General features: G+C 51.1%; 2 protein-coding genes across 4 annotated transcripts; both read right to left on the minus strand.

The window, feature by feature from the left end:
* Positions 1–236: 236 nt before the first annotated feature.
* Positions 237–6005, minus strand: RSC1A1 (regulator of solute carriers 1). The gene has a single exon (XM_068171456.1). The coding sequence runs from the start codon at positions 5859–5861 to the stop codon at positions 4536–4538; it is 1326 nt and encodes a 441-aa protein (XP_068027557.1). The 5' UTR covers positions 5862–6005; the 3' UTR covers positions 237–4535.
* A 171-nt stretch (positions 6006–6176) lies between these two features.
* DDI2 (DNA damage inducible 1 homolog 2) lies at positions 6177–22804 on the minus strand. 3 transcript variants are annotated; one of them, XM_068171460.1, is made up of 10 exons: positions 22617–22804; positions 17913–18042; positions 16685–16918; positions 14668–14794; positions 12746–12873; positions 12086–12214; positions 11250–11353; positions 10660–10849; positions 6509–6571; positions 6177–6415 (listed from the first exon to the last, which is right to left on the minus strand). In XM_068171460.1, the coding sequence occupies exons 1-9, from the start codon at positions 22752–22754 to the stop codon at positions 6555–6557; spliced, it is 1197 nt and encodes a 398-aa protein (XP_068027561.1). In that variant the 5' UTR covers positions 22755–22804; the 3' UTR covers positions 6177–6415; positions 6509–6554. The 3 variants fall into 3 exon arrangements, with proteins under 3 accessions (XP_068027561.1, XP_068027560.1, XP_068027559.1); XM_068171459.1 differs by lacking the exons at positions 6177–6415; positions 6509–6571 and adding an exon at positions 8313–8517; XM_068171458.1 differs by lacking the exons at positions 6177–6415; positions 6509–6571 and adding an exon at positions 8313–8527.
* Positions 22805–23187: the final 383 nt, after the last annotated feature.

Below are 23187 nucleotides of genomic sequence, written 5' to 3' on the forward strand. Positions count from 1 at the left end.
GTCCTCCACGAAAAACCCAACAGCCCATCCCCAAAGAAAGGGAATACAGGAATTTCTCAAGTCTGTTCTCAGGCCCTCCCAACCTTAATAATTTTAGCCACAGATTTCTAATAATTCTGTTCAAAATGACAGCATTTATGTTATGGAAAATCCAATGGCTTTGGGAAAAAAGGCAGTGAAGGATTTGAGTGCAGAGCTGCCAACCTCAGAAATACAGATAGACCAACCAAGCAACATTATGATAAAGTGTTTATTCTTTTTTTTTAAATATCAAATTTTTTACACATAATTTGTTGATAAACAGTCCCCCAATATTAAAAAAAAATCAAAAAATAATCAAGTGTGTATTACTTTGGGCAGAACCACATCCCATTGATGACACACCCACTCCTCTCTTCAGCCGCCTGCGAGGCCACAGCGTGTTCAGCCCACAAGAGTCAATGACACAAAACGCAACCAGCTTTAGGATTCCTGAGTATTGATTCCCTCAAGTTCCCTAAGTGAGTCTGTAAAACTCTGAAGCATCAGTCAAAGTGTGACCCAAACTGCTGCGCTTTGGATCACGGACTAAGCCTCGTCTACACAGTGCAGGAAGAAATCTCGAGCGCTCAGAGGGGAATGATGTACATGAAACTGACCTCGTTCCCAAGCTGACTTCCGAGAGAGGCAGGCAGAAATACCTCTGGATTTCTCCTCTTTGAATTTCTGTTAGAGTTCTGGGGAGCCATTTGGCAGGAAGTCCAAGTCTGGTGAAGAAACCTCTAGGACCTGTTCCTCCTTTTGTTCATCAATGGCATAGTTTTACAGAAAACTGATCTGAAGTTGAGCATTCAGCAAGTACACTTAAATATTGCTACTTTTGAGGAGACAGCAAGAGGGAGACACAGAAGAGGGGAACATGGAGGACATACAAGGTTAACAGTCCTGGAGACCGAGTGTCTACATAGAAAGTTAAACATACACAGCAAGGAGGCAGAGATTGTAACAGTACCAGCATAGCTCAGCTCTGTCCGGCAGCAGGTAAACATGCCAGGGACAGTCACCAGGAATATTCCCTCTTCTTGTCAGAATTACCCAAGCCTAGAAACTTCCAGATGTTGGGATTCCACTAAACATCACCTCTGTGTTCACCTGTGGCGTCATGTACACAAGCACGCAGTCACCAAGAGGCCAAGTGAATTCCTTCAGTATTTTTAAGGAAAAAAGTAAATCTCAGAAACCAGGACTGGCTCCAGGGCACACCCAGAAAGAAACTCTACAGACCCTCATGGGTCCCCATAGCTGCTGGCAGCTTTACAAAGCAGCTTCCGAGCACTGCTTTACTCTCTAGAGCTGGACTGCCATGGTGAAATCCCTTTGTTAAGTGATGTGACATTAGGACACTACAGCAGTGATTAATGAAGAGGGGGAAGAGAAAAGAACAAAGTGCCTGATTTTAGGCCAGAACACCTGGCTCCTTAGAAACCTGAACAGCTGTTGGTGGTACCTCTATCCCCTGCTGTAGCCAATAAGGCACAGCACTCTGCCATCTCTCCTTTCCTATAAATACTCCCCTCTGTGGGCCAGGTCAGCACAGGGACCAGCGAAGGGACTGCTGGAGGCTGAACAGAGGATGTGCGTGTGCATGCAGCCGAGAGGACACACATTGAAACAAAGACAACTTTTAGACAGCCTTCGCTAAACACACATTCTATTACATTTTATTTTGACCTTAAGTACTTACTACTGCCCCAATTTTATACTAGATCTTGCTCCTAAAAAATTATTCACTAATTTAGCAGCACTTAACCATTCACTCAAAGCAAGGTTTGGAAATGAAGAGATTTAAATCACCAGGCTTGGACCTACTTGATAAAAGAGTTTTAGAAATATTTATCATTTGGGGGTCAGGATTTGTTTCTAACAGTTTGGAGAGAGTTACCCATGGAATTCTAGCACTATGGATAAATGCTTCCATACAGCTTTGGCAGAAGGGTGGGATTCAAAACTTATATTTGACAAGGAATAAAAGTGAGCATTGAAGCAGATTGGCTGATGCTCTAAAGCTCATAAATTCTGTACGTGCAGCCTAAATCAGCATGGCCGTGAGAGCAGAGCCTGTCACCAGCTTGGTGCAGAGCAGCACCACTTGGGCCAGCTGAGCAACAGCTTCTAAAACAGAGAGAGTGATACAAGGGACTAACACTGAGTAGCCAACATCTGCTGCTCCAAGCAGCTGGCAGTACATCCCCCCACAGGCAAAGGGTGCAGGTTCAGCTCTCCCACATCCAAGAGAGCCTACCTGGCCCTGGCTCCTGTGTTACTTTGCTCCCAGGGCCACCTCACCAAGCCCTGCAGTGTGAATCAGGAGCAGATTCAGCTGTCTGAAGTTGCTCTGGATCTGGGAGCCTCATTGCTGCTGCTTCTGATGGTGAACCAGATGCAGACAGGAATGGGTCTGATGGATCCTATTTCCTAAGGCTTCTAGAGACCTGCTGACACTGTATTCCTGTACCAGCCCAAGCTTGCCCTTCACAGAGGAGCTTCCGCTGATTTGAGGTGCTCATTGCAAGAGTATTAAACCAAACCTTCAGCAGGGGTAACTCTACCACCTGCCCAGTGACGATGAGGAAGCTGCAGTCTGGCCTCAGTAACTCATTTTGAGCAGAGCCTCAAGTGAATCACTGGATGCTGCTCCAGACAGCCAAGCACTGCTTCCCACATGGAGCAGTGCCTGCTGCTGGCATCACAAGCAGAGGGATGTAAGCCAAACCTGTGTGGGAGCTCCAGGTCTGGGTGGTACCATCCCGGTTCATGGAGAAGCTCCATTTGACAGCAGAATGCCTTAAAGCCCTTTATTACTCCAAAGGATCTCCTGGCTGCCCAAGTGTCTGAGGCAAATCTGACACCAGCACTCAATGACAGCACAAACTCCTGTGAGGTGACAGATGAAACCAAACTGGTGCTGTTTTTAAATGCCACCTGTATATAAACAGCCCAGCACACACACAGGAGACCTGCTAAAGCAACAGGGAACACAAACACCAGGACACAGGCCTGGGACAACCACAAGACCACATGGAAGCCATGAACAAAAATGTGTCTGGTGCTGCTGAGCCATCGCTCCAGGTTTAGCTCAACGTGTCAAGTTCAAGACAAACACCTAACACAAAGCCATTTCTGAGATTTGCAAATGGGACTGAATCAAAGCTCCTACTTAAAATTTGGTTTCAGCCACACCTTCCTTTCCCTTCCCCAGCCCTGACAGAGTTTTGGGGCTTTGCAGAGATCACAAAGGAGTTCTTCCCCCTCAAAAAAGCATCTGGAAAGGGCTTCCTACAGCAGAGCCTCGGTGAAGCCTCACCACTCAGGGGACTCACCAGAGGTATCCCAGAAGGCCACGATGGTTGTAACGCAGAAGCCACATCAGTGCATTTGTTCCATGAACCCTGCTGGGGAGCCCTCGCTCTTGAGGAGGTGTAAGATCAGCACCCCCAGCCATGGCATTCACAGCCATGAGGCTGACCAACCCCAGACATCCAGACAAACCACAGCAAAGCAGATTCTTCCTTCTTCCAGTCACAGCCCTGCTTGGAGCCACTGAGATGCAGTTCATTCCTTCCCCGGGCACAGGGAGATTTAGAGCCGTAACACACAGCTGGTTTGTTAAGCAAATTCATCATTAAGGTTTAGCCTTAAACTGGTTGAGCTTGTTCTTTTTGCATGAGGAAAAACATGATGTGGGCAAGGCTAGAAAAAAATGTAAATACTCCTTTTCCCTCCCCCCCGTCCCTACAGTTAATACCAGCACATCTCCAAATAAGTTACAACGTATCTTGTAAGTTTTGGTAGCACCAAATTCTATCCCTTCCCTTCTTCTATCCCCATGTTGTAAACTGGAACACACTGGCCCAAGAGCATCACAGAATATTTTGAGTTGGAAGGGACACACAAGAATCATTGAGTCCAACTCTAAATAAAAGCATAAAAGGGTTTGGCAAAAATAAGCAGCCTTCCCCATGCACACACTAAAACCCACACTCCCAAAAAACCCCCTCACTCCTCTGGCAAAAGCCTTACACATCCAGGAGCATCTACACACCTTTAGTAGCTGCCAGAATAATTTCAACAGCTGGATGTTTGGTTCCAAGGAGCTGCAACAAATCCAGAGTCCACACTGGACTCAGAGTGCACCTCCCCTCCTGTGCACGTGTGGCCAATTCCCAACATAAATTGCTTTGTGCCGGACAGGGCAGTGAGTGCAGTGGCTGCTGCTTTGTATTCGTAGCACTGGAGCCATTCTAAAATCGTACATTTAAATAAAACTAGTAGTTTTAATCCAGTATGCATGATTAAAAGCTATCCTGTCCACACAATGCAAGGACATTTTCTTTCCTTTCAAAGCCCAAATCTAATGAGTGAAACAGAAGAGATGTGTTACTTTGGCTGCAAATAATTTAAAAAATCTGGCTCAACACTTTGCTTGTCCATTGTGGTGTGTAATTGAGATACTCCTGTAGAAGAAAAGATCCCCCAGTCAGCTCCTTCTTCTACAGTTACGTGGGAACAACGATGCTCTTGGCTAGCAAAATGAGAAGAGCAAGATCTGCATTTCCACCCGCTTGTTCCAATGCCTGGAGAGCTTCCTGTGGGGTAAAACCAGCACCGAGGATCCGGTCGACATCAGCCACAGGGAAAGCAGGGGGTGGAGAAGCCCCTGCGGTCAGTCTGGTGTAGGCAGCTGGGGGGCTCAGCAGTGGTTCCTCACTCCCACCCAGCGGCCACGGACCTGCAGGAGCAGCACTGCCACTTCTCCCAGGTGCTCCTGTGAACAGGCGCCAAGCATCCTGCGGTGCTCCTTCACCCGAAGCAGGTGTGGAGGGAACAGGCGTGCTCTGCTCCAAAGCTGGACTAGGTGCACGCTGAGAACCTCCTGCCAAAACCTTCCTCTGCTCTGGGCTCTGCTGCTGGCCAGGGGTGGCTGCAGAACTCAGCACGACCACATCGCTCTTACCTGAACCCTTCTGCCTCTCTAAAGCACCTCCCCCAAGCACAGGCTGCCCAGGAGCAACAGGCCTGGTGCTTATGTGCTCTCTGCCAGAATCACAAGGCTGGCTCCCCTCTGCCCCTCCACCCTCAGACCTCGTCTCAGGGAAGGAACAGCTCTGTTCCTGGCTGGCTGGATCCGAGCCTTTCTGCTCACCTTCAGGAAGTCCTTTCTGCTGCACTGCTGGCTCTTTGTGAACCATTTCCAGCTGTGAGACTTCTTCTGAGGCAAGGATCTTGCATTCTCCTTTCCGACTGATAACCAAGAGTTTGTGAAGCTCTTTCAAGGCTGATGCTAGAGGGAAACATGGCTCTTCTGAAGGTCTTCCTGGATCTGTGTCCAGCTGTTGGGTGCTGGAGGGGGAAGAGCTGTCTGCTGCCAAATTAGCCAACTCGTGATACTCTGCAGGAATTTCACTAGTGCTTTTAGACTGCAGGACATCACTGGCGGAAAGTGGATCACTCGAGGACGGAGACTTCAGCAACTCCACCTCCATGGAGGCCTCTGAGTTTGGGTTGGATATACATCTGTTCTCAGTCTGCTGCTTCTGCTGCCTTGCTGAGCTCTGCGCTTCAGCTGCAGCCTGCTCCTCTGCATCTATTTCCATGGAGGCTTCCATGTGCACACGGCTACAGGAGGCTGACAGTTGGATACTCCCTTTCACACAGGAAAGACCTGCTCTCTCCATTCCATCTCTCATTTCCATGGGAGGATTTTCTGGCTGTTTAGCTTCTGCCACAGCAGGTTTCTTAACCCCATCAACACAGCAAGGAGGTTCTGGGTCAGTTGTCTCAGTTTGCTCCTCAAGATGTTCCTTTTCTGGCTCTTTGCACATCCAGTGGTCTTTGGGAAGCTCATGTTTTTGCTCCTGCTTTGAAGACAGACAGACATCTTTATCCTGCCTGTGCTTGGTAGCAGTGTCATCCAAACGGACTTTTGTCACTTCCAAAGGATGTTCCTGACCATGATCTTGTCCTTTAGCATTACATTCTTTTAAAATGTCAGCACTAAACGTTTCTTTGAGTGTCTTTTGTGAAAGGCAAGCTGGACTGGAGCAGGTTCCATCTCCGGTGTGCAGAGAGGGGTCATTATTTGCCAAGGAAGAGCTATTGGAATGATGCTGTACTACCAGAGCATGTTCTTTTACTGGGGTTATCTGGTGTTCAGGTGAAGACTCAGAAGTCTTGACGGCTCTAGGATCAATGGGCTCTGCAAGGCTGGATTCGGATGAGCAAATTGAAGCAGGGGCAGAGACAGAACGATCAAGTAACTGATTTGTGGGATTACAGATCTTGGAATTTAGTCCTGAAGACTGGACTGGATTTTGAAACCCATCAGAAGCTGGTAATGAGGGCGTTTCCAGTGAGGTAGTTTCTTTGTCACTATTCTCTATGGAAGACAGAAGGAAAGGAGCAGTCAGGACACAGCAGAAGCACCGTTCGCGCCAGGGCAGCACAAACTGGAACGGGTGGCTCTAAATACCTGGTCTGTGGCCCACTCCAGCTGCAGTAAACACACACTACATGCATCAAGGCTTCCGACGTTCTGTTTGGATTAGGAAACAAACACACCAAACTCGTGTTAGCATTCAGAGCACACACCATGCATGGTTACAGTCCTGCACAGCTCCCCTCCTGACTGTCCGGCACAACGGCACAGAGGCTGCAGCAGCTCCTGCCTCCCAGAAACATTCTGCCTGGCAAATTTGGCACATCAAGGCAAGAATAACTCAGCCAGAGCACAATTTAAAGGCTGTTCTGTATTGTCTATGCCACAGAAAAACTCTACACAGTATAACACGTGTCTAGTGCCGTACTCGTCTGTCCTCCCTTTGGCTGGAGATACTCAGGAGACACATTTCAGGAATATGGGAGCTGAGATGGCAAGACAGTTCTTGGGTTGTGCTCCCAGCTGTGCCATCAGACCCAAGAGAAGGTGTCCAAACACCAGCTGGCTGCAAAAGGGAAGTGTACAGATTGTAGGGGCAAAGAAATCCCCCAAAAGAGCTGCTGCCCAAGGCTGGGAAGAGCAAATCAAAGGAGAAGCACCCAAAAGTCAAGCCCAGCTTGCTCCTTCCTTGTCCTCACAGAGAACAGATGAATTGCAGATCTCTAGCAGAAGCACCAAACACGGGCTGTGGTTATCAGAGGAGATTAAGTGACCTTATCTTACTGACAGTCTGATCTCGCTTATGTATCAGCGCTCTAGCACTCGTTAAATCACTCACACAACCTTTTCAGGAGCGCCTGTCCTGACACCACAGCCCTGTCTGCCCAGGATCACACACCCAGGCTCTGCGCTCTGTGATTTGCTGCCCTTTCCCTTCCCAAACTCAGTGGTCTTAAACACACACCACTGATTTTCCTGGAGTCTCTTTTTACAGGAGTACTGGGGCACAGCTTGCCATGCCTACACCTCCAGCCACCATTCCCCTTAAATTCCACAACATGACAGAAACCTGCCTTTCTGTCCTCAGCCTTTTATTCTCTGTCCCTTTTATTCTGTTAACTAAACCCAGTGCAGTATCTGCCGTGACACCACCCCCCTGCTCATCTTTCCCAAGAGTGGCAAAAGCTTTGTGACAAGAGGATATGAATGAAAGCCAGAGGGATCCTTTCTGTTTCTGTGTGGAACGATTACATTCATGCTCTCTGCTTCCAAACCAACCCTTCAGGGAGGAAGCAGAACTGTCTTTTGACCTGCTGGATCATTAATTGGGGTCTGATCAGACACAGCAGGGATTTGCATTTAGGTAGCAGCAGGAGCTGGTTTTCCGCCAAGCTCTCCTCACTCCTGGGGTAGGCACAGGAGCTGAGTCCCAGCCCCACCAGGGATATTGATCCAGCTAAAACCGGGAACAAACTCTTCCCCACAGAGTGCACCATCAGGGATGAATTCCTCTCTGTACCAGGAGCAGCCTGAGCAGTGACTTGGACTGCAGCCTCTCCAAGGACTGAGGCTGCTTGGATGAAAAGGTGTGTGTGGGATGAACTGCCTGGCTACACTTCCTCCTCAGCAAAACAGCTCCAGTTTTGCTGCCAGGTTTGTAAATCCTCCATGATCACCGAGTTCCCCAGTGGTGGGAAATTGGCACAAAAGAGCATCAAGCCCTCAGAGGTAAATAAGGACGGGGAGATCCTGGATCTCAGTGAAGCCCACCAGCACTCCACCACCACCTCAGCTGCCTTCCATAGATGCGGAACCACCAGCAATGCAGCTGACAGAAATCATGAGGCTCCCTAAAGTGGACTTCCGGGAATTAAATAAAGCGCAAGGATAATCCAGGTGCATTCAAAACAAGCACTTTAATAGCCTCCAGGTGCAGGCAGCCATTTGTGTTGTACCATCTCCTGGAAGCCAGCAAAAATTCCTGCTGTTATAAAAGAACACACGTGTTGTGGGGAGCTGAGCTTCTTTGGAGCTGCATCACATCCTCTTTCTGTCCTTCTTCCCTTTTCTTTTTTTTCCTTTCTTGGTTTTCTTGGTACCATCTAGCAGCAACTCAAGTTTTGGAAGAGAGAAAGAAGCAATGTGCTGACATTTTAGGATACAGCCAACAAAAGCCTATGGGCCAGAGGTTAGTACTGTGTCTAGAACTGTCAGGACTGTCACAGTCAATCTGCACAAGAGCCACATTAGTTCTGTGCCTCGGTGCTCTATGGGCATTAAGTGAACACACAAAATGGATTTCCTATTCCCATAAATCTTTTACATTCCTCTAGGGCTCAGCATCAACGCGAAGTGTCCGAGTGCTGACTAGCCTGAGCAAAGCCTCATGGTCCTTAGAACCATATGTGGTACATGAGCAGCTTGGATTTAAGTCATTTCAGGCACTTTTCTGTTTAAAAAACTGTCTAAAATGCTTTCATTGTAAAGACTCATAGTTTGGGCTGAGGTTTGCTTGTTATTTAGTTCTCTTTCAAAAGAGAACTAAATCCAACCAACCACAATATCTGCAAAGCCTCATCCAAAGTGGAAATATATTCCGAAAGCTAACCCAGGCTCCACCAGGCTCCAGGTTTTCACAGGAAAAGAACTAATACTTACACCTGCCAGGCTGTGGGAACAGAAAGAGCCCAAGCTCCTGAGCCTGACCTTTAGTGACATCAAAACCCAGTCACAAGGTCAAACCCATGTTTGTGTTTCTCTCCACTGGCTGCAACTTCAGTTAATAAACATTCAAATTTGGCTCAAAAAGTCACACATCTAAACTATTTCTTACTGATTCATTAAAGCCATACCTTCCTTCTGAGATTTTTTACATTTCTGGAAAGCTTATATTCTTAGGATATGAGAAAATTGGCCAGAGGGAGCAATAAGTGCAGTCCTGTGCTCCCCTTAATGTTATCAACTTCATTATTTGTAACTAACTCCTTACTCTTTGGGTTGTCAAACAGTAACTGGGAGGTGTTAAAGAAAAATTTCAGTGCATTTCAACTATATATATAGATAGATATAGTTAAATACATTTTAGTATCTAATAGATATATAAATATACATATAATATAAGGTTAAATATTTTTTCTCATTTCAATTTTAAATATGGGCACGCTAGAGTCTTCAAAAATTAGCAAGAAAAATGTTGAAATCAACTCGATCAGCTTAAACCTGACCCAGCAAAGAGTTCTACATGTGTTTAGGAAGCAGAATTTACTGCATTTTTTCAGAGGAAAAATGAGCAGTAAAACTCAAAGGTCTCTAGAGAACTTTTGGATATAAAATGTTATCTTTCAAAGTTTTGGAAAAGGCTTAAGGAATACACCCTGAGGTATTCACAGCTTCTCTTGAACAGCAGGAAAAAAATAATGAATTTCCCCCTTCAGCTAAAAGCTGAATTAAGGAAGGAGTTGAACGGAAAATTTGAGTTTCAGACTGGTTTTGGCTCATAGTTCAGCTTTCAGCTATTTTGGCTGAAAATGAAATTTGCTAAATTTTGCAGCCACCAAAACTCCATGTGGCCATCACATCTGTGCAGTGTTTGGATTCCAGGGACACTGGGAACAAAACTGCAGGCGGGTGAAAGTTCTCTTTGCAGGTCATGTTTAAGGCTGAGGATGTGAATTCAGCTTGTGAACCTTAGAGCAACTGCAAGGAGGCAATTCCTCCTCCAAGGGCATGAGCACAATTCCAGGGAAAAATGCTGAAATAGTGCGAATGCTAAAAATTGTCATGAACTTTTGTCACTGCTACAGCTGCTCTATTTTTACGTGGTGCAGCCAATAAGAGCAGGGTTTTGGGAGCCTCCCCAAAGCTGTGCTCACACGAGGCTGCGGCAGCAGTACAGAAGAGCCACGTCGCTGCCGGGCACTACAACGTGATCCTGGCCACAGACAACCATTAACCTCCACACCTTGAAAGCCAGGAAACCAGAGCGGCTGGGAAGCTGCAGGGAGAGCACCAAATAAACAGCTAACAGCCCCGAGTGCCTTTGTGCAGGTTTTGCAGCCCAGAAAGGAAGAGAGAAGTGCACTCAGAGGCCACAAGCAAGAATAAAGCCCCTTCTCTCCACCCTCAACTGGCTGATGCTGCTCCCAGGAGCTGGAAGGGGAACTGCTCACAGACATCCTGACATGCATCAAAAAGAAAAAAAAAAAAAGCACATATTCCTATTTCAAGTGGGCTCCTGCTGGTACCTGCTTCCTCTACGGATTTCTGTATTGCCTCTGCGAGCTCCTGGTCGGCGATGTCCTCGGGCCGCACGTCGTCGCGGCCCGCGCCGTACGCCAGCCGCGCGCACTCGGGCAGCTCGCCCTCGGGCAGGAACGAGGTCTGCGAGCCCGTGGTGCCGATCACCAGCACGTTCTTCTTGAGATCAATGGAGCACTGCAAAAGAGCATCCACACGTCAGGGGCCTGTGGAGAGCCAGGCAGCTCCCAGGGAAAATGGGAGACACGAGGTCAGGCAACCCGTCTCCGACAGAACGGCTCACAGCAGGTAAGGGTGGGCCAGGAGAATCAGCTCTAACCAAAGGGCCCTGTCTGACTCCATTTGTAATAAATCACTCCATTGGAAAGCTCTGAACATCTCTGATCAGAGCAAAAAGCTCCAGGCAGCAGCCAGACACCCTAGAGCTGTCTATGATGGATGTGCTTCCAGGCTGGAAAATAATCCACCATCAGCTGTCCCCAGGAAAATCCTATGAATTCACAGGCCAGGCATTTATGTTGCACTTCTCACTAAAACTACAAGAGCCAGGTAACTGTTTCAAATGAGGTTTTGATACCTGATGCCTCTTAAGCATATCCAGTCCTAGGAGCATGTCCATGGGCTGCTCTTCAAGGATTGAGAAGGAACACGCCAGGAAATCCCCTTCGATCTGAACCTGAGCTGAAACACAAGGCAGAGAAGTTCCTACTACAGCACAAAAAATCTGCTTTCTGCTCTTCCACCTGGGAAGGGAAAGGTCTGGGAAAATCTGAAACCAGCACTCTGATGCACTGTTTTGGTGACAGAAAGTCTGGCCCTGTGCAAGCCCCAGGACTGCCAGGCCTGCCATGGTCCCAGAGTAATTATTTTAAAAGCTGATGTGCCTGAGAACCTCCAGTCCTGCTTCTCTGACCCTCCAAGCTTGAGGGGCTGGGAACAGTTTATTAGAGCACAAATCTAAGCAGCAGCAACAGCAAACAGAATTGATTTTTCAGTAATAAGGGCAGTGTCGTCCATCCACAAAAGCTGCAAAAGAGCACACAGAGGCTTCTCTTTCCAAAGGAACAGCAAACACTGCACTGTGCAGGAGCCCTTCCTGAGTAGCTCACCCTGCCCAGCAGTCCCACCCGAAACAGGGAAGGTCGTGGTGTTCCACGTTCACCTCGGGTTTTGCCTCCAGAGAACGTGTCCTCTACGTGCGCAGGAGCTGGGACTCCCTCACCCCAAGTGTTACAGCATGAAATGAGACAGAAAACACAGTTCTGTGCCCAAGACAAACAAACACATTGCAGATGCACTTTGATTTTACTCTGCAGGAGCTCCTAGCAATTACAGCACCAATCCTCAGTGCCAAGATTGCAGGAAATGCAGTCAAACCCCTGCTAAAGCTGCCCCAAAAAAGCCAGCACTTACCTAAGTGCACTCTGCCAATGATTTTCTGTGTCCCAACACCCTTAGCAATGCCAGCCCACCGCCGATCCACCAGCCTCATGATGTTGCACCTTTCAGCACAGGCTTGGCTCATGATGGTCATCTGGGCACCTACCAGCAACAGAACTCGCGTTAAATCCCGATGGCTCAGCACAAACTTTTATTTTCTCCTGGAAGAGCTTAAGATACGACACTCAGTGGCTGGGAAACCAACCCAGCTGCCCCAGGGCATAAAAGCTTCCTGTGAATCCCACTGTGCTGACCTGGCTGCCCACACACAGGTCAGCACTGACCATTACTGTAGGCATGGAACAACCCCAAGAATTTCCCCTTGCAGGATGTGGATGGGAGCCACCACAATAAAGGCGTGTGAAATCCCCCTGTCTGTAAAATGAGATAAGACACATGCACATGGCAGCGACCTTCCAGGCACAGAAGTCCCAGAAACTCTCCTAGGAGCCCTAATCCAGGGTGTTCCCACACTGCTTCTCCCAACAATCTGCTCTGTTCACCCAGGCTGTGCTCAGGGTTCAGTCAAGTGCTCCAAAATTTTGTCATGCAGTGCTTTATTGTGGGATTTTTTGGGAAAACTACTGGAATGTTTACTGTTGCCCTCAGTGATGGAGAGTGTGGAGAAAGCACCTGAGTCCACAAAAGCTTTCACGGGGTGTCCATTGACTTTGCAGTTGATGTAGAGCATCACCACCTGCCCAAAGCTCTCAGGTGCCTCTTCCATCGCTATCGTCATGTTCTCTTCAATGTTTTGTTGCCTAAATTTTGTGGAGAAGAGAGAGAAAGACCAAAATTTCTGTCACCCAGACCTTGTAACATCCCTCTGATTCACAGGCAGACCTGGAAATACCACCTGCTGCTGCTCACCTTACAAACACACATTTAAATGACAGCAAAGCCTGCTTCCTTAGTGAAACACAGACCTGGGAGCTGAAGATTGCTAGTAATGATCTCAGCTGAGTCCAGAGACACTGAGTGACTCCCCAGCAGCCACTGCCCCTTCCAATCCCTGCCTAACTCACACCTCAGCCCGACAGCCTTGTGCTGCCAACAGGAACCTGACATCCATGTCAGGAGAACCTGGAGAACTCAGAGCAAAAAACCTGTGGATTCATTAGTCATGCCAAGGGTACACGGAGGTGTTGCCAATAGCTACATCACTGGAATCCCACACAGCAGCTGAACATTAAAATCCTCAGGTTTCCCTGGTATCTTTCCTTTTCTAGGCATAGGAAAGGAGGGAGGTGAGCAAAATAGCAGAAAGAACATCACCATGAGCACCAGCCCTTGGTGCGAATTCAAGCCAACAGAAAAAATGCTCTTCAAGAAATCCCTCACAGCCCCAGGATAATCTTGGAAGTGATGGGCATCCGTAGTGACTGCATCCAAAACAGCTTCATCTCCCCAAAACATGGAAAAAGGCTTCAATTCTGATGCCATTTCATTTTTCACTGAGTGGAGTGTGAAATCTGGGGACGGCTCAGCCCAAACAGCTGCAGAACCTTGGGCACATCCCCTTTATCTGTCCCTCATCTAGGGAAGAAGAGAAGCGTTCCTGTGCCTCTGAGCAATGTTTCACTACCTACAAATGTCTATTTTCTGCATTGCTGAGTGTTTATCTGGCACCAACACCTTGTCAGTTGTAATGTGAGAGCATTCCTATCACCAGTGAATTCTGGTTCTGACCAACAATGGGTCTGTATCAGACAGACACTGTTATCAGGGGAAAACCACCAGCCATGAACTGACTCCAGGATTTACCACTCAGCTGAAGAAATCAAGCCTCAGCCCAACACAATTACATCTGGAAGGCAGCAAGAGGGAGCGAGCTGATGAGCAGGATGCATTTCTGCAGAACCTCTCATCAGTGAATTAGCCAGACATGAACAATTAGCAGGATGCAAAACCAAATCTCGAGGGCAGCTGGGAGGAACAACGCCGTGTTGCTGTGCAGAGCTCAGCTGGGAGACAGCACCAGCCCAGCTCTGGGGTTCAAAACGCCCCAGGCACCGGCCTCAAGAGGAGATGTGCTTTCCACAAGTGCTCCAGTCTCAAGAGTGGACCAGTTCAGGCAGCTCCAAGACATCACACGCACAGACAAGCGCTGGCACCTTGTATCACACAGTCCCAGAACGGTTTGAGTTGGGAGACACCTTAAAGCCCACCCAGCGCCACCCCTTGCCATGGGCAGGGACACCTTCTACTATCCCAGGTTACTCCAAGTCCTGTCCAACCCTGAACACTTCCAGGGATGGGGCAGCCACAGCTTCTCTGGGCAAGCTGTGCCAGGGCCTGCCCACCCTCACAGGGAACAACGCTCTGTGATCTCAGCAGGACACATCTCAAGGATGGGGTGCACCTCCACGCTCCCAAATCCCAACCTTCCCACGTGCAAAGGTGGCCCAGAGCATCGCCCTGCAAACACTCCTTGATACAAGGAATGTGTTTAAATTCTGCCTTCTCTGAAGAAAAAACACCATGGATGGAAGCACAGAGCAGTTTTTTCTCCCCAGAGAGGACCCCAACACCTACAAGCCGCTTTGGTTTGTTACCTTATGTCTTCTTCTATCTTGGCCTGTGCCTCGAGATCAAAGGGGTCAGCGGAATAGAGCCGGATCCTCTCCTGCTCGCGCCGGGCTCGGTCCTGCTGTTGCTCCAGCAACACCCTGGTGAATTTCTCTGCGGGAACAAGGAGATAAAGAAATGCTTTTTACTGGAAATTACTCTTGCAAATCAAATTCTGGCACAGCAAATGCTTCTTTTGATGCCAGCTGAGGAACAGACTCAGCAGCACACAGAAAAAAGATTCCTCTGAGGGCAGCGTGGATGGACCTCAGAGGATCAGTGGCAAACCTGGGAAGCTGCTGAGATGAAAAGCAACTGGACAGAGCTGGCTCTCCTCATGTCCCTACCCAAACACTGCACAATCCAACTCGATTTCCTGGCACACACATTTTTATAGGGGGAAAAAAATACTAAAAAACCACACAAAGGTTAATGACAAAACTTCTCTCAAACCCAAGGAACACGGCAAAACCAGAGATTATAATCCCTAAAGCTGAATGACTACCACTGGAACCAGGGGGTGTTAGCCAGGTCTAAATGCACATTTTAAGACCACAGTTTTTAGATTCCCACTTTCCAGATGGCCTCTGGCCATATTTTACTACTTGAATGGGATCACGTACGTCCCCAAAAGGACTTGGCAGTCTGTGCAGGTCTGCACAGAGGGAAGGTTTGCGTTTGCTTCCAGAGATGCCGTTCCCAGGAAGCAGCTCTGGCTCAAAGGCTGTTATGTGCTCAGGGAGGCGTTGGGTGCATTTGACTGTTGGATTTTTGAAATCAGGCTTCTGTACAGCAGGTGCCTTCATCCAGCACAGCCACAGGGCACGGATCTATGCAGATATTTGAGAATCCAAGCTGGAGCTGAGCTGGATCTGTGCCCAAACACTGCCAGCAGCAGCAGTGCAGCATGGCAAGTGAAAACCAGCCCTAACCACTTCCTCCTGACAGCCCAATGCGGCAGTTTGGGACTCAAAATGCACATCTGGGTCAAAGCTTGATGTGCACAGACTAGGCAGAGCAGCAGAGGAGCCAGTTCTGGGTATCTTGGGCTTAACCTCTGGTTTCCTGTGCCAAGAACAGCACCCCTGCTTAAGGTGATGGGAAAAAATCCCAGCAAGATGTGTGAAAAAGCCTGAGAGTGCAAAGAAAGCTTCAGCACTGGATATGAACTGAAGGCAGAGTTAAAAACAGAACAGGCTGACAATGTCCATGGAAGTTCCTCTCTGGTTTCCTCTAACAGAGAGAAATCACTCAGACGTAACCCTGAGAGTGGATAAAATCTCCTGCTAGAAGCTCCTTCTCTTCATTTATTTCTCCACACTCAACTAACTATTTCCCATCTACTGCAACCCAAAACTCCTCTCTTTTCACACCTAAAGGACACCAGAGTTCAAATCTTTCACCACAGGAAGAAATAGGGACCAACATCAGCTGCAGAGGAAGGTTTCAGCTGAAGGATGATGTTTCAATTGTGCTCAAAACACACAGACAATTCCAAGATTAACAGAAACTTACACATTTATGACTATTTCTATTGAGAAAGTTCCTAAAAGACACCATTTTCTTGTTCTTTTCCCTCTCCCTTTCTGCAGTTCACTTCCACAGCACAAGATCACTATGGACAGAGCTGGGTTTGGAGTGTGCTGCTCTCTGCTCAGAGTCCCAGCAGCATATGGGATGCAGCTAACACACCACCTTTATTGGAAAATGTGCAGTAAGGAGTGTCTTAGTGTAAAAATCAGGAGCCAAGTCACTTGTGTTCACAGACATCCAAATTATCTGTGCCTCTGATATTTCTGAGTAGGAGATATTAAAGAGGATATTAAAGATGCCAAGCAGGAGAAATACACCCAGAAATGGAGGAACTCTGCCTTGAATGCTCCCAACTGGCACCTTTTATCTGCACCATCAAGGAACATGCAGCACATCCCAGCTTGTTAAACACCCGGGGCTGCTCCTGAGGCAGCTGACCCTGCCCAGCCCCAAGCCCCAAGCCCAGCTCACCGAGGTCCCCGCTCAGCAAGGCCTCGGCCAGGGGCGGGTTGCGCTCCTTGAGCAGGGACAGCTCGTGGGGGTTGGCCAGCAGCATCTCCCGCAGCAGCGCCGGGTTGTCCAGGCCCTGAGGGAACGAGGGCGCGTCCGGGGGCGACGGGCGCGGCCGCTGCGCCGGGGCCGGCGGCTGCTGCTGCGTGGATGTCCCGGGCACGGCGATGCTGCTGAAGTCGATCCTGGGCAGGCCTGAAAGGAAGAGCACAGGTGTCGGTGCTTTGTGGTTGCAGTTCTGCTGGGAAAACCAAGGGAAGGATGAGCTGCCCTCAGCGCTGCATGAGAGCAGATTCTGTGAGCAGCAGTTTGTGACGGAAGCGCAGCCACGTCCCCGGGTTACTGGGTTAGCAACGCTGGCGCATTTACGTAACTGGTCTCGTCTGTCTGCCCCATTTCTAATCCCCTGAAATGCACTTGCTGACTAGCTGTTCCCAGCTTCACAAACGTGAATCCCTCGTGGAGGAACTAAAGGGCTAAACCCAGTGGCTCTGAGGCTCTTCAGAGTCTCTTGGGTTAAAAAAAAGCAGGGAAAAAAAAAGTAGTAACATTCCTGCAGACCTGCATTGCAGGTACCCATCCTCCAGCTGAGGCAGGACGAGCACCTCAGCAATGCTCCCACGCCCTTCTCAGCCTGTGGCACCTTTTCTAGGGATATTTTACGTCTGGGATTTGCTAGGAGCGGCTGTGGAAGGCAGGACAGAGGCGCAGGGCTCCACTCAGGCATTCCCAGAGGAGCCTTTGGCATGCACACATGATTAAGCCACTGAGTTTGGCAAGATGTGGCTTCTCAGGGAATCTGCCACAAGACAGGTTCAGGACACACGTCCATAGAGGCTGTTCCTGGGTCTGAGCCACGCACGCCTGCGCCGTCACATCCAGCGGGAAGGGAACCGGTGGTTGTAGGGAAACGCGCACACCTTTACCAAGCCTGTTCTGAACCAATCACCTCCTCACTGCCTCCCCACTTCCCCAAAGGAACAGTAAAATGGTATTAGCTTCCTCAGAATAAAACACCGAATCAGAAGCCCTCTGGGTCATTTACAAGCCCCCCCGACTCACCCCAGCCACCTTTCCCCCCTCAGCACTCTGTGCAGAAGGTGCTAAAGGACACTGACAGAGCTGGTGTTGGGTAAGCGTTGATGAATCTCTGCAGGCTCAGGCAGAGCTGGCACGGAGCCTTTCTCACCTGGGAAGCGCATGGAAGGCCGTGGCTCCACCGTCTCCTTCTGGCGCAGGATCACCACGTCCCCGTCCTTCAAGCCATAGGAGGCCAAGGACCTGTTGTTGTCGGTCAGCGGCCGCTCCGCATAAACGATCTGTGCCAGGAGAGCCACCAGCACCACCAAGCAGAGAAAAAGTTAAAACAAAAAGCAAGATGTTATTTTGTTACAGGAGAAGAATAAAACCATTCCAATAAATCCTGTGGATCCATCTCAAGTTTCAGAAGGGAAGGTGTGATGTCCCCACAGGCCTGGCCTCAGGCACGGCAGGGCCTCGACACGTTCCTGCTTGGACAACACGGGGCTGGTCTTGCTGAAATCCAGCTGTGGTTTGACAGCTGGCACCACAGAGAAGGGCTGGTCTCCCCTGATCAGAGGCCAAGATCATTAGAGGGAAGCAAGTCTTGACCAGGACTGTCTGTCCACATTCCCAAACTCCACGATTACAGAAGCCATGGGCGTTTTCTGCAGCATTCCCTGCCACAAGTCAGCACCCACTGACCCTGGACTACTGCAGATGTGCCAGCAGCGCCGATCCAGGGATGAGCAGCCCAACATCCATCATTCTGCCTCTTGTCACAACACAGCTCCCCAGAATAACCGGTTTTACAGGGACCTCAGTCATTAGCTCAGTGCTTTCCAGTTCACTCCAGTGATGCAACTCTCCAGACCCAGAGCTCCCAAAGGCTCTGCTCCCAAGACTGCCATCAGTCCATGCAGAGATTTAACTTCTTGTGACTACAAAACACAAAGTCATATCCATTTCTATTTTGATAACCTGGTTTAACACAGGGTCCACAGACTAAACATAAAAACACTGAGATAAAGGTGAATAATCCCCATGGAACATTTCCATGAACATCAGATCTGTAATACCTACAGAGGTCTTAAGCTGTGGGAAAGCCCAAAAGGTAACAAAAAGCTGGAAGAGAAGTTCCCAGAAATGGCATCTGGCAACACAAAGGTTTCTGTGCTGTCACTGGAGCACAGCGAGAGCAGGAAGATCAGCCCAGCCACCTCCTGCCCTGGCAGCAGCCCAGAGTATGGAGAACTTGGCCTAAACCCCTCAGGCACACGATCAAATTTCACAAGTACCACCTTGTTTAGCCAAACCTCGTCTCTTTGGGGCTGGAAAAGGCCAGTTCAGCAACAACACTCTGCCACAGGTCAGGGCTGGCTGAGCCACGTGGGAGGAGCTTTCGCAGTCCTGGCATGGATGGGCTGCGGCTCTGCCTGATGCCATCACAGGGAGCAGATCCATCGAGGTGCCAAAAAATCAATCACTACCTGTCTTAAGGTCTGGCTGGCACTACAGACTTCCACTGCTTCACTCCAGCAACTCCAACATCTTACACAGACTCTCCCTGAGGCACTCAGCAGTGGAGACCCATCGTCAGCAGCAGTGCAAGGCCAGACAAGGCAGGAGGAACACCGACGACCAGAACCTCGTGGGGCAGCAATCAGAGAACTGGGGAAACACGCGCGATGGAACCAGGCACGAGCTCCCTGCCTCCTCCCCACCACCGGAGTGTGCGGCCTCAGCGCTGCCTCACACCCCGGGTCCCTCCCAGGGCCCATGGGCAGCGATTTGAAAGTGAGTGGCCTCCACCCCACCCAGCACCACCAAGGTCAGCTGTGCTGGCAGAGCCCGGCACAGCCTCTCACGTTACCGGCCTGAGTCGGTGCCACCGCAGCGACAGCCAGCGAGTCATAAATCCCAGCTGCACACCCAAATCTGAAATGGCACATTCCCTGCACAGACACTCTGGAAGAGACAAGTTAATCAGTTTAAGTGAGGCTTTACCTCTGTCATCTTGCTGGGATTGGATTTATGAGCGTTCGGCCTTACATCCCAGACAATGAATTAAGCGCCTGGCACTCGCCACGTCCATTAGCAGCACAGATTAATCCACTCCTGACCCATTCCGCCCCAATCTCAAAACAAACTGATTGGATTTTGCTGCCTTTTGATTGTCTGGTTGGTGGCAGCTCTGCCGGCTGGCAGGCACCAGACATGGGTTCTTCTGGAGGTGACTCAGACAGGGATGTGGGCACCAATGGATTCATTGTGCACAATGCCAGAGTGTAGAACCTTCCTGTGGAGCAGGGAACCCCAGCCAGGAGCGCTGGACACCACCTGCAGCCATCAACCAAGCCAACTCCTGGGCCCATCAAATATTCCTGAGCATGGCACAGATGGAGGGCACGCAGAGAAAATAAACGAAAGGAAGGAATGAAGAGTGTGGCTCTGCTGAGAGCCTCCTGTCCCCTCTCCTGGAAAGCCAAGGCCTTGGTGTGTGGAGGAGACTGGAAAGTCAGATTATTTCCCCTCACCTCGCCCAGCTCCTCTTATCACCACAGCCACCAGCAGCTGCCTCTGTTATCTCAGACCTGTGCCCACAGCGTCCCTTGGACGCCTCACAGCTCCCTGCCCCACCCCAAACTGCAGCACCCGGAATTCACTGGCCAAACCAGCAGAAAACAAGGCTGGGATTAACCCTCCTCCACATACTGAGTGGTTTACTCCACCCTGCATGACCCTTACAATGAAATTCATCCTCTCTAGTGCCATCACAGCACCTTCAATGCAACATTCACCTTGGCTGAGGAAAAAGGGCAGAAAACAGCCAAGTTTGGTAAATGTAAAACTGCCTGTTTGTGATTTAACAATGCAAAATCCTTCCACACAAGAAGCTGCTTCTCTGGTAACTTGTATCTTTATAACTTTCACACAGAAAGTTGAGGCTGGAAAAAATCAATAAGGCTGGAAAAGCCCTCTAAGATCATTAGGTGCAATTCCCCACCCTGTCCCCAGCCCAGAGCTCTGAGTGCCACGTCCAGCCCTTCCTTGGACACCTCCCGGCATGGGCACTCCAAACCTCCCTGGGCAGCCCCTGCCAAGGCCTGAGCACCCTTTCCACGGGGAAATTCCTCCTATGTCCAACCTGTTCTCCCCACTGAAGGTCCTCAAAACACCTCACAAACACCAGGCAGGAAGAGGAGAGAGAGGAGTGATAAATAACAGCCTGGCAAACACGGCACGACGCGGCACAGGATGATGCACGGGTGGCAGATGGATGAGCAGAAGGAAGGCAGAGGTGGCTACAAAAGCGCAGCGCTGCTCCCCTCGCCCGGGGCTGGCAGCACCCAAACCCCACGCAGGTCAGCTGGGCTGGAAAAACTCAAACAAGGGAACTCCTGACCAAAAATACACAGAGAAGTGACCCATCGTTACCCTGAACCAGACCCGGAGCTGCAGGTCACCCTGACTCAAGGGACAAAGGTGACAGCAAGGAGTTTATGCTCCAGTTCACGCCTGGAGATGTCAAAGCCACTGCAGAGTCCCCCATGCAGGGGCTGTCCCCAGGCCTGGGAGCTCACTGAGGGCTGTGACAGCCACAGGAGGGTGGATGAGAACCTTTGTGTGAGCTGGGTTCTCCCTTTCCACCTGCCCAAAACCAAGAGGTTTTTTCCTAAAAGAGAATCCACCCTACCTGGATTTCCTACCCCCGCTCTGAGACTGTTTCTCTGCCATCACCAAGCCCCCATTCCGGGAAACAAAGCTCTCCCAAGACAGAGGGAAAGCCAGACGTCAGGAACCTGCTGGGCGAGGGACGCCACAGCCCCAGGGCTGCCACTGCACCAGCTCTTCCAGCGCTGACTAATCTTGGCTTGGCTGGAAAAACACTTTGTTAAATTCAGACCGGGAAAAGGCTCGGGAAGCAAAAGCCACCAACTCCACAAAGTCTGCCAGGCACGGCGGGCGCCGAGGAAAGGAGCCGCCACCGCCCTGCCCAGGACAAACGGGGAGGAGCGGCCGAACACGCGGGACTGAACCCAAACCATGAGCAAAGCCCGGACAGATGGCCCAGAGCCGCCCCCTCCCGCAGCCTCCCCCGTGCACTGGCACACGAGCGAGCCCTGAATCCCGAGCCCTGAATCCCGGCTGGAGGGGGTACTTGCTGGGAAAAGCGCACGGATGTGCCTGCTCGGTCCCCACACCTGTGTGGAAAAAAGGGAGGAAAGGGCTCAGTGTGCCCTCTGCGCCCCAGACCGGGCAGGGGTTTGATGGGATAAATAAACCCTTTCCCGAACATTTCAGCCCCGTTTCCCGGGGTTTGAGGATACCACGGGCCCCCACCTTCCCCGAGCTCCGACTGCTGTTCCCCTCGCTCCAATTCCTGCCCCGTTTAAACATCAAATTCCTCCGAAACCTCAACATAAAACAAACCAAAACAAACCCACATTATTTTCTCCCTTTCAGCTGCGCGGCGGGCGCGGACCGAGCCTTTCCCAGAGGGACCACAAGTCAGCGGGGACTCGCAGCCCTCTCCCGAGCGGATTCTGAGTGAAAAGCGAGGTGTTTCTCCCCAAACCCCAAAGGTCCGGGAGGGGAGGGAGCGGGAGGGACCCACCGCCCCAAACAACCCCGAACTCCGGATGGCCGGGGCGGATCCCGGGACGCGGCCCCGGGGGCGTGGGGGGCACGGCCGCTCCCAGCCCGGGGGACCCCGACCCTGCGGGAGAAGTGGCCACGGCCGCTCCCAGCCCGGGGGACCCCGACCCTGCGGGAGAAGTGGCCACGGCCGCTCCCAGCCCGGGGGACTCGGCCCGGGGGCACCGGCCGGGCCCTCCCCGGCGCTCGGGGCGGGGCGGGGGCAGGCCCTGACCTGGCTCTCGGCCGCCGGGATGCCGGACTCCAGCTCGCAAAGGGCGCGGAAGTTCTGCAGCTCGAAGTCGGCGTCCACCTGCAGGTTGAAGGTGATCTCGGAGCGGTCGCGGCGCAGGCAGAACACGGTGAGCAGCATGGCCGCCCCCGCCCGGACCCGCACCCGCCGCCGCCGCCGCCGTCAAGCGCCGCCGTCGCAAAGCGCCCGCCCCGCCGGTCAGGCGCCCGCGTCAATCGGAGCCGCCCGGCCAATCAGAGAGCGCCGAGCGGGAGGCCCCGCCCCCTCCGCGCCAGCACGTGGGCGGGGCCGGAGGGGCCTGGGCGTCACCGCCGGGGTCCCCGTGCCGCCCGGTCACCGCCGGTCACCGCCGGTCCCCGGGGCTCCGCCGGGGTCCCCGTGCCGCCCGGTCACCGCCGGTCACCGCCGGTCCCCGGGGCTCCGCCGGGGTCCCCGTGCCGCCCGGTCACCGCCGGTCACCGCCGGTCCCCGGGGCTCCGCCGGGGTCCCCGTGCCGCCCGGTCACCGCCGGTCACCGCCGGTCCCCGGGGCTCCGCCGGGGTCCCCGTGCCGC

Source organism: Anomalospiza imberbis, chromosome 23, assembly GCF_031753505.1.
Source record: "Anomalospiza imberbis isolate Cuckoo-Finch-1a 21T00152 chromosome 23, ASM3175350v1, whole genome shotgun sequence".
NCBI classification, from domain to species: Eukaryota; Metazoa; Chordata; class Aves; order Passeriformes; family Viduidae; genus Anomalospiza; species Anomalospiza imberbis.

What these genes read in the sequence shown, in the direction of transcription:
- RSC1A1 (XM_068171456.1), bottom strand. Translation starts at nt 5,861, where the DNA reads ATGTGCAAAGAGCCAGAAAAGGAACATCTTGAGGAGCAAACTGAGACA.
- DDI2 (XM_068171458.1), bottom strand. Translation starts at nt 22,754, where the DNA reads ATGCTGCTCACCGTGTTCTGCCTGCGCCGCGACCGCTCCGAGATCACC. An exon ending in GCCTTCCATGCGCTTCCCAG is followed by an intron (nt 16,919 to 17,912) that starts GTGAGAAAGGCT and finishes TCTTCCTTTCAG; the next exon opens with GCCTGCCCAGGATCGACTTC. An exon ending in AAGATAGAAGAAGACATAAG is followed by an intron (nt 12,874 to 14,667) that starts GTAACAAACCAA and finishes CACAAAATTTAG; the next exon opens with GCAACAAAACATTGAAGAGA.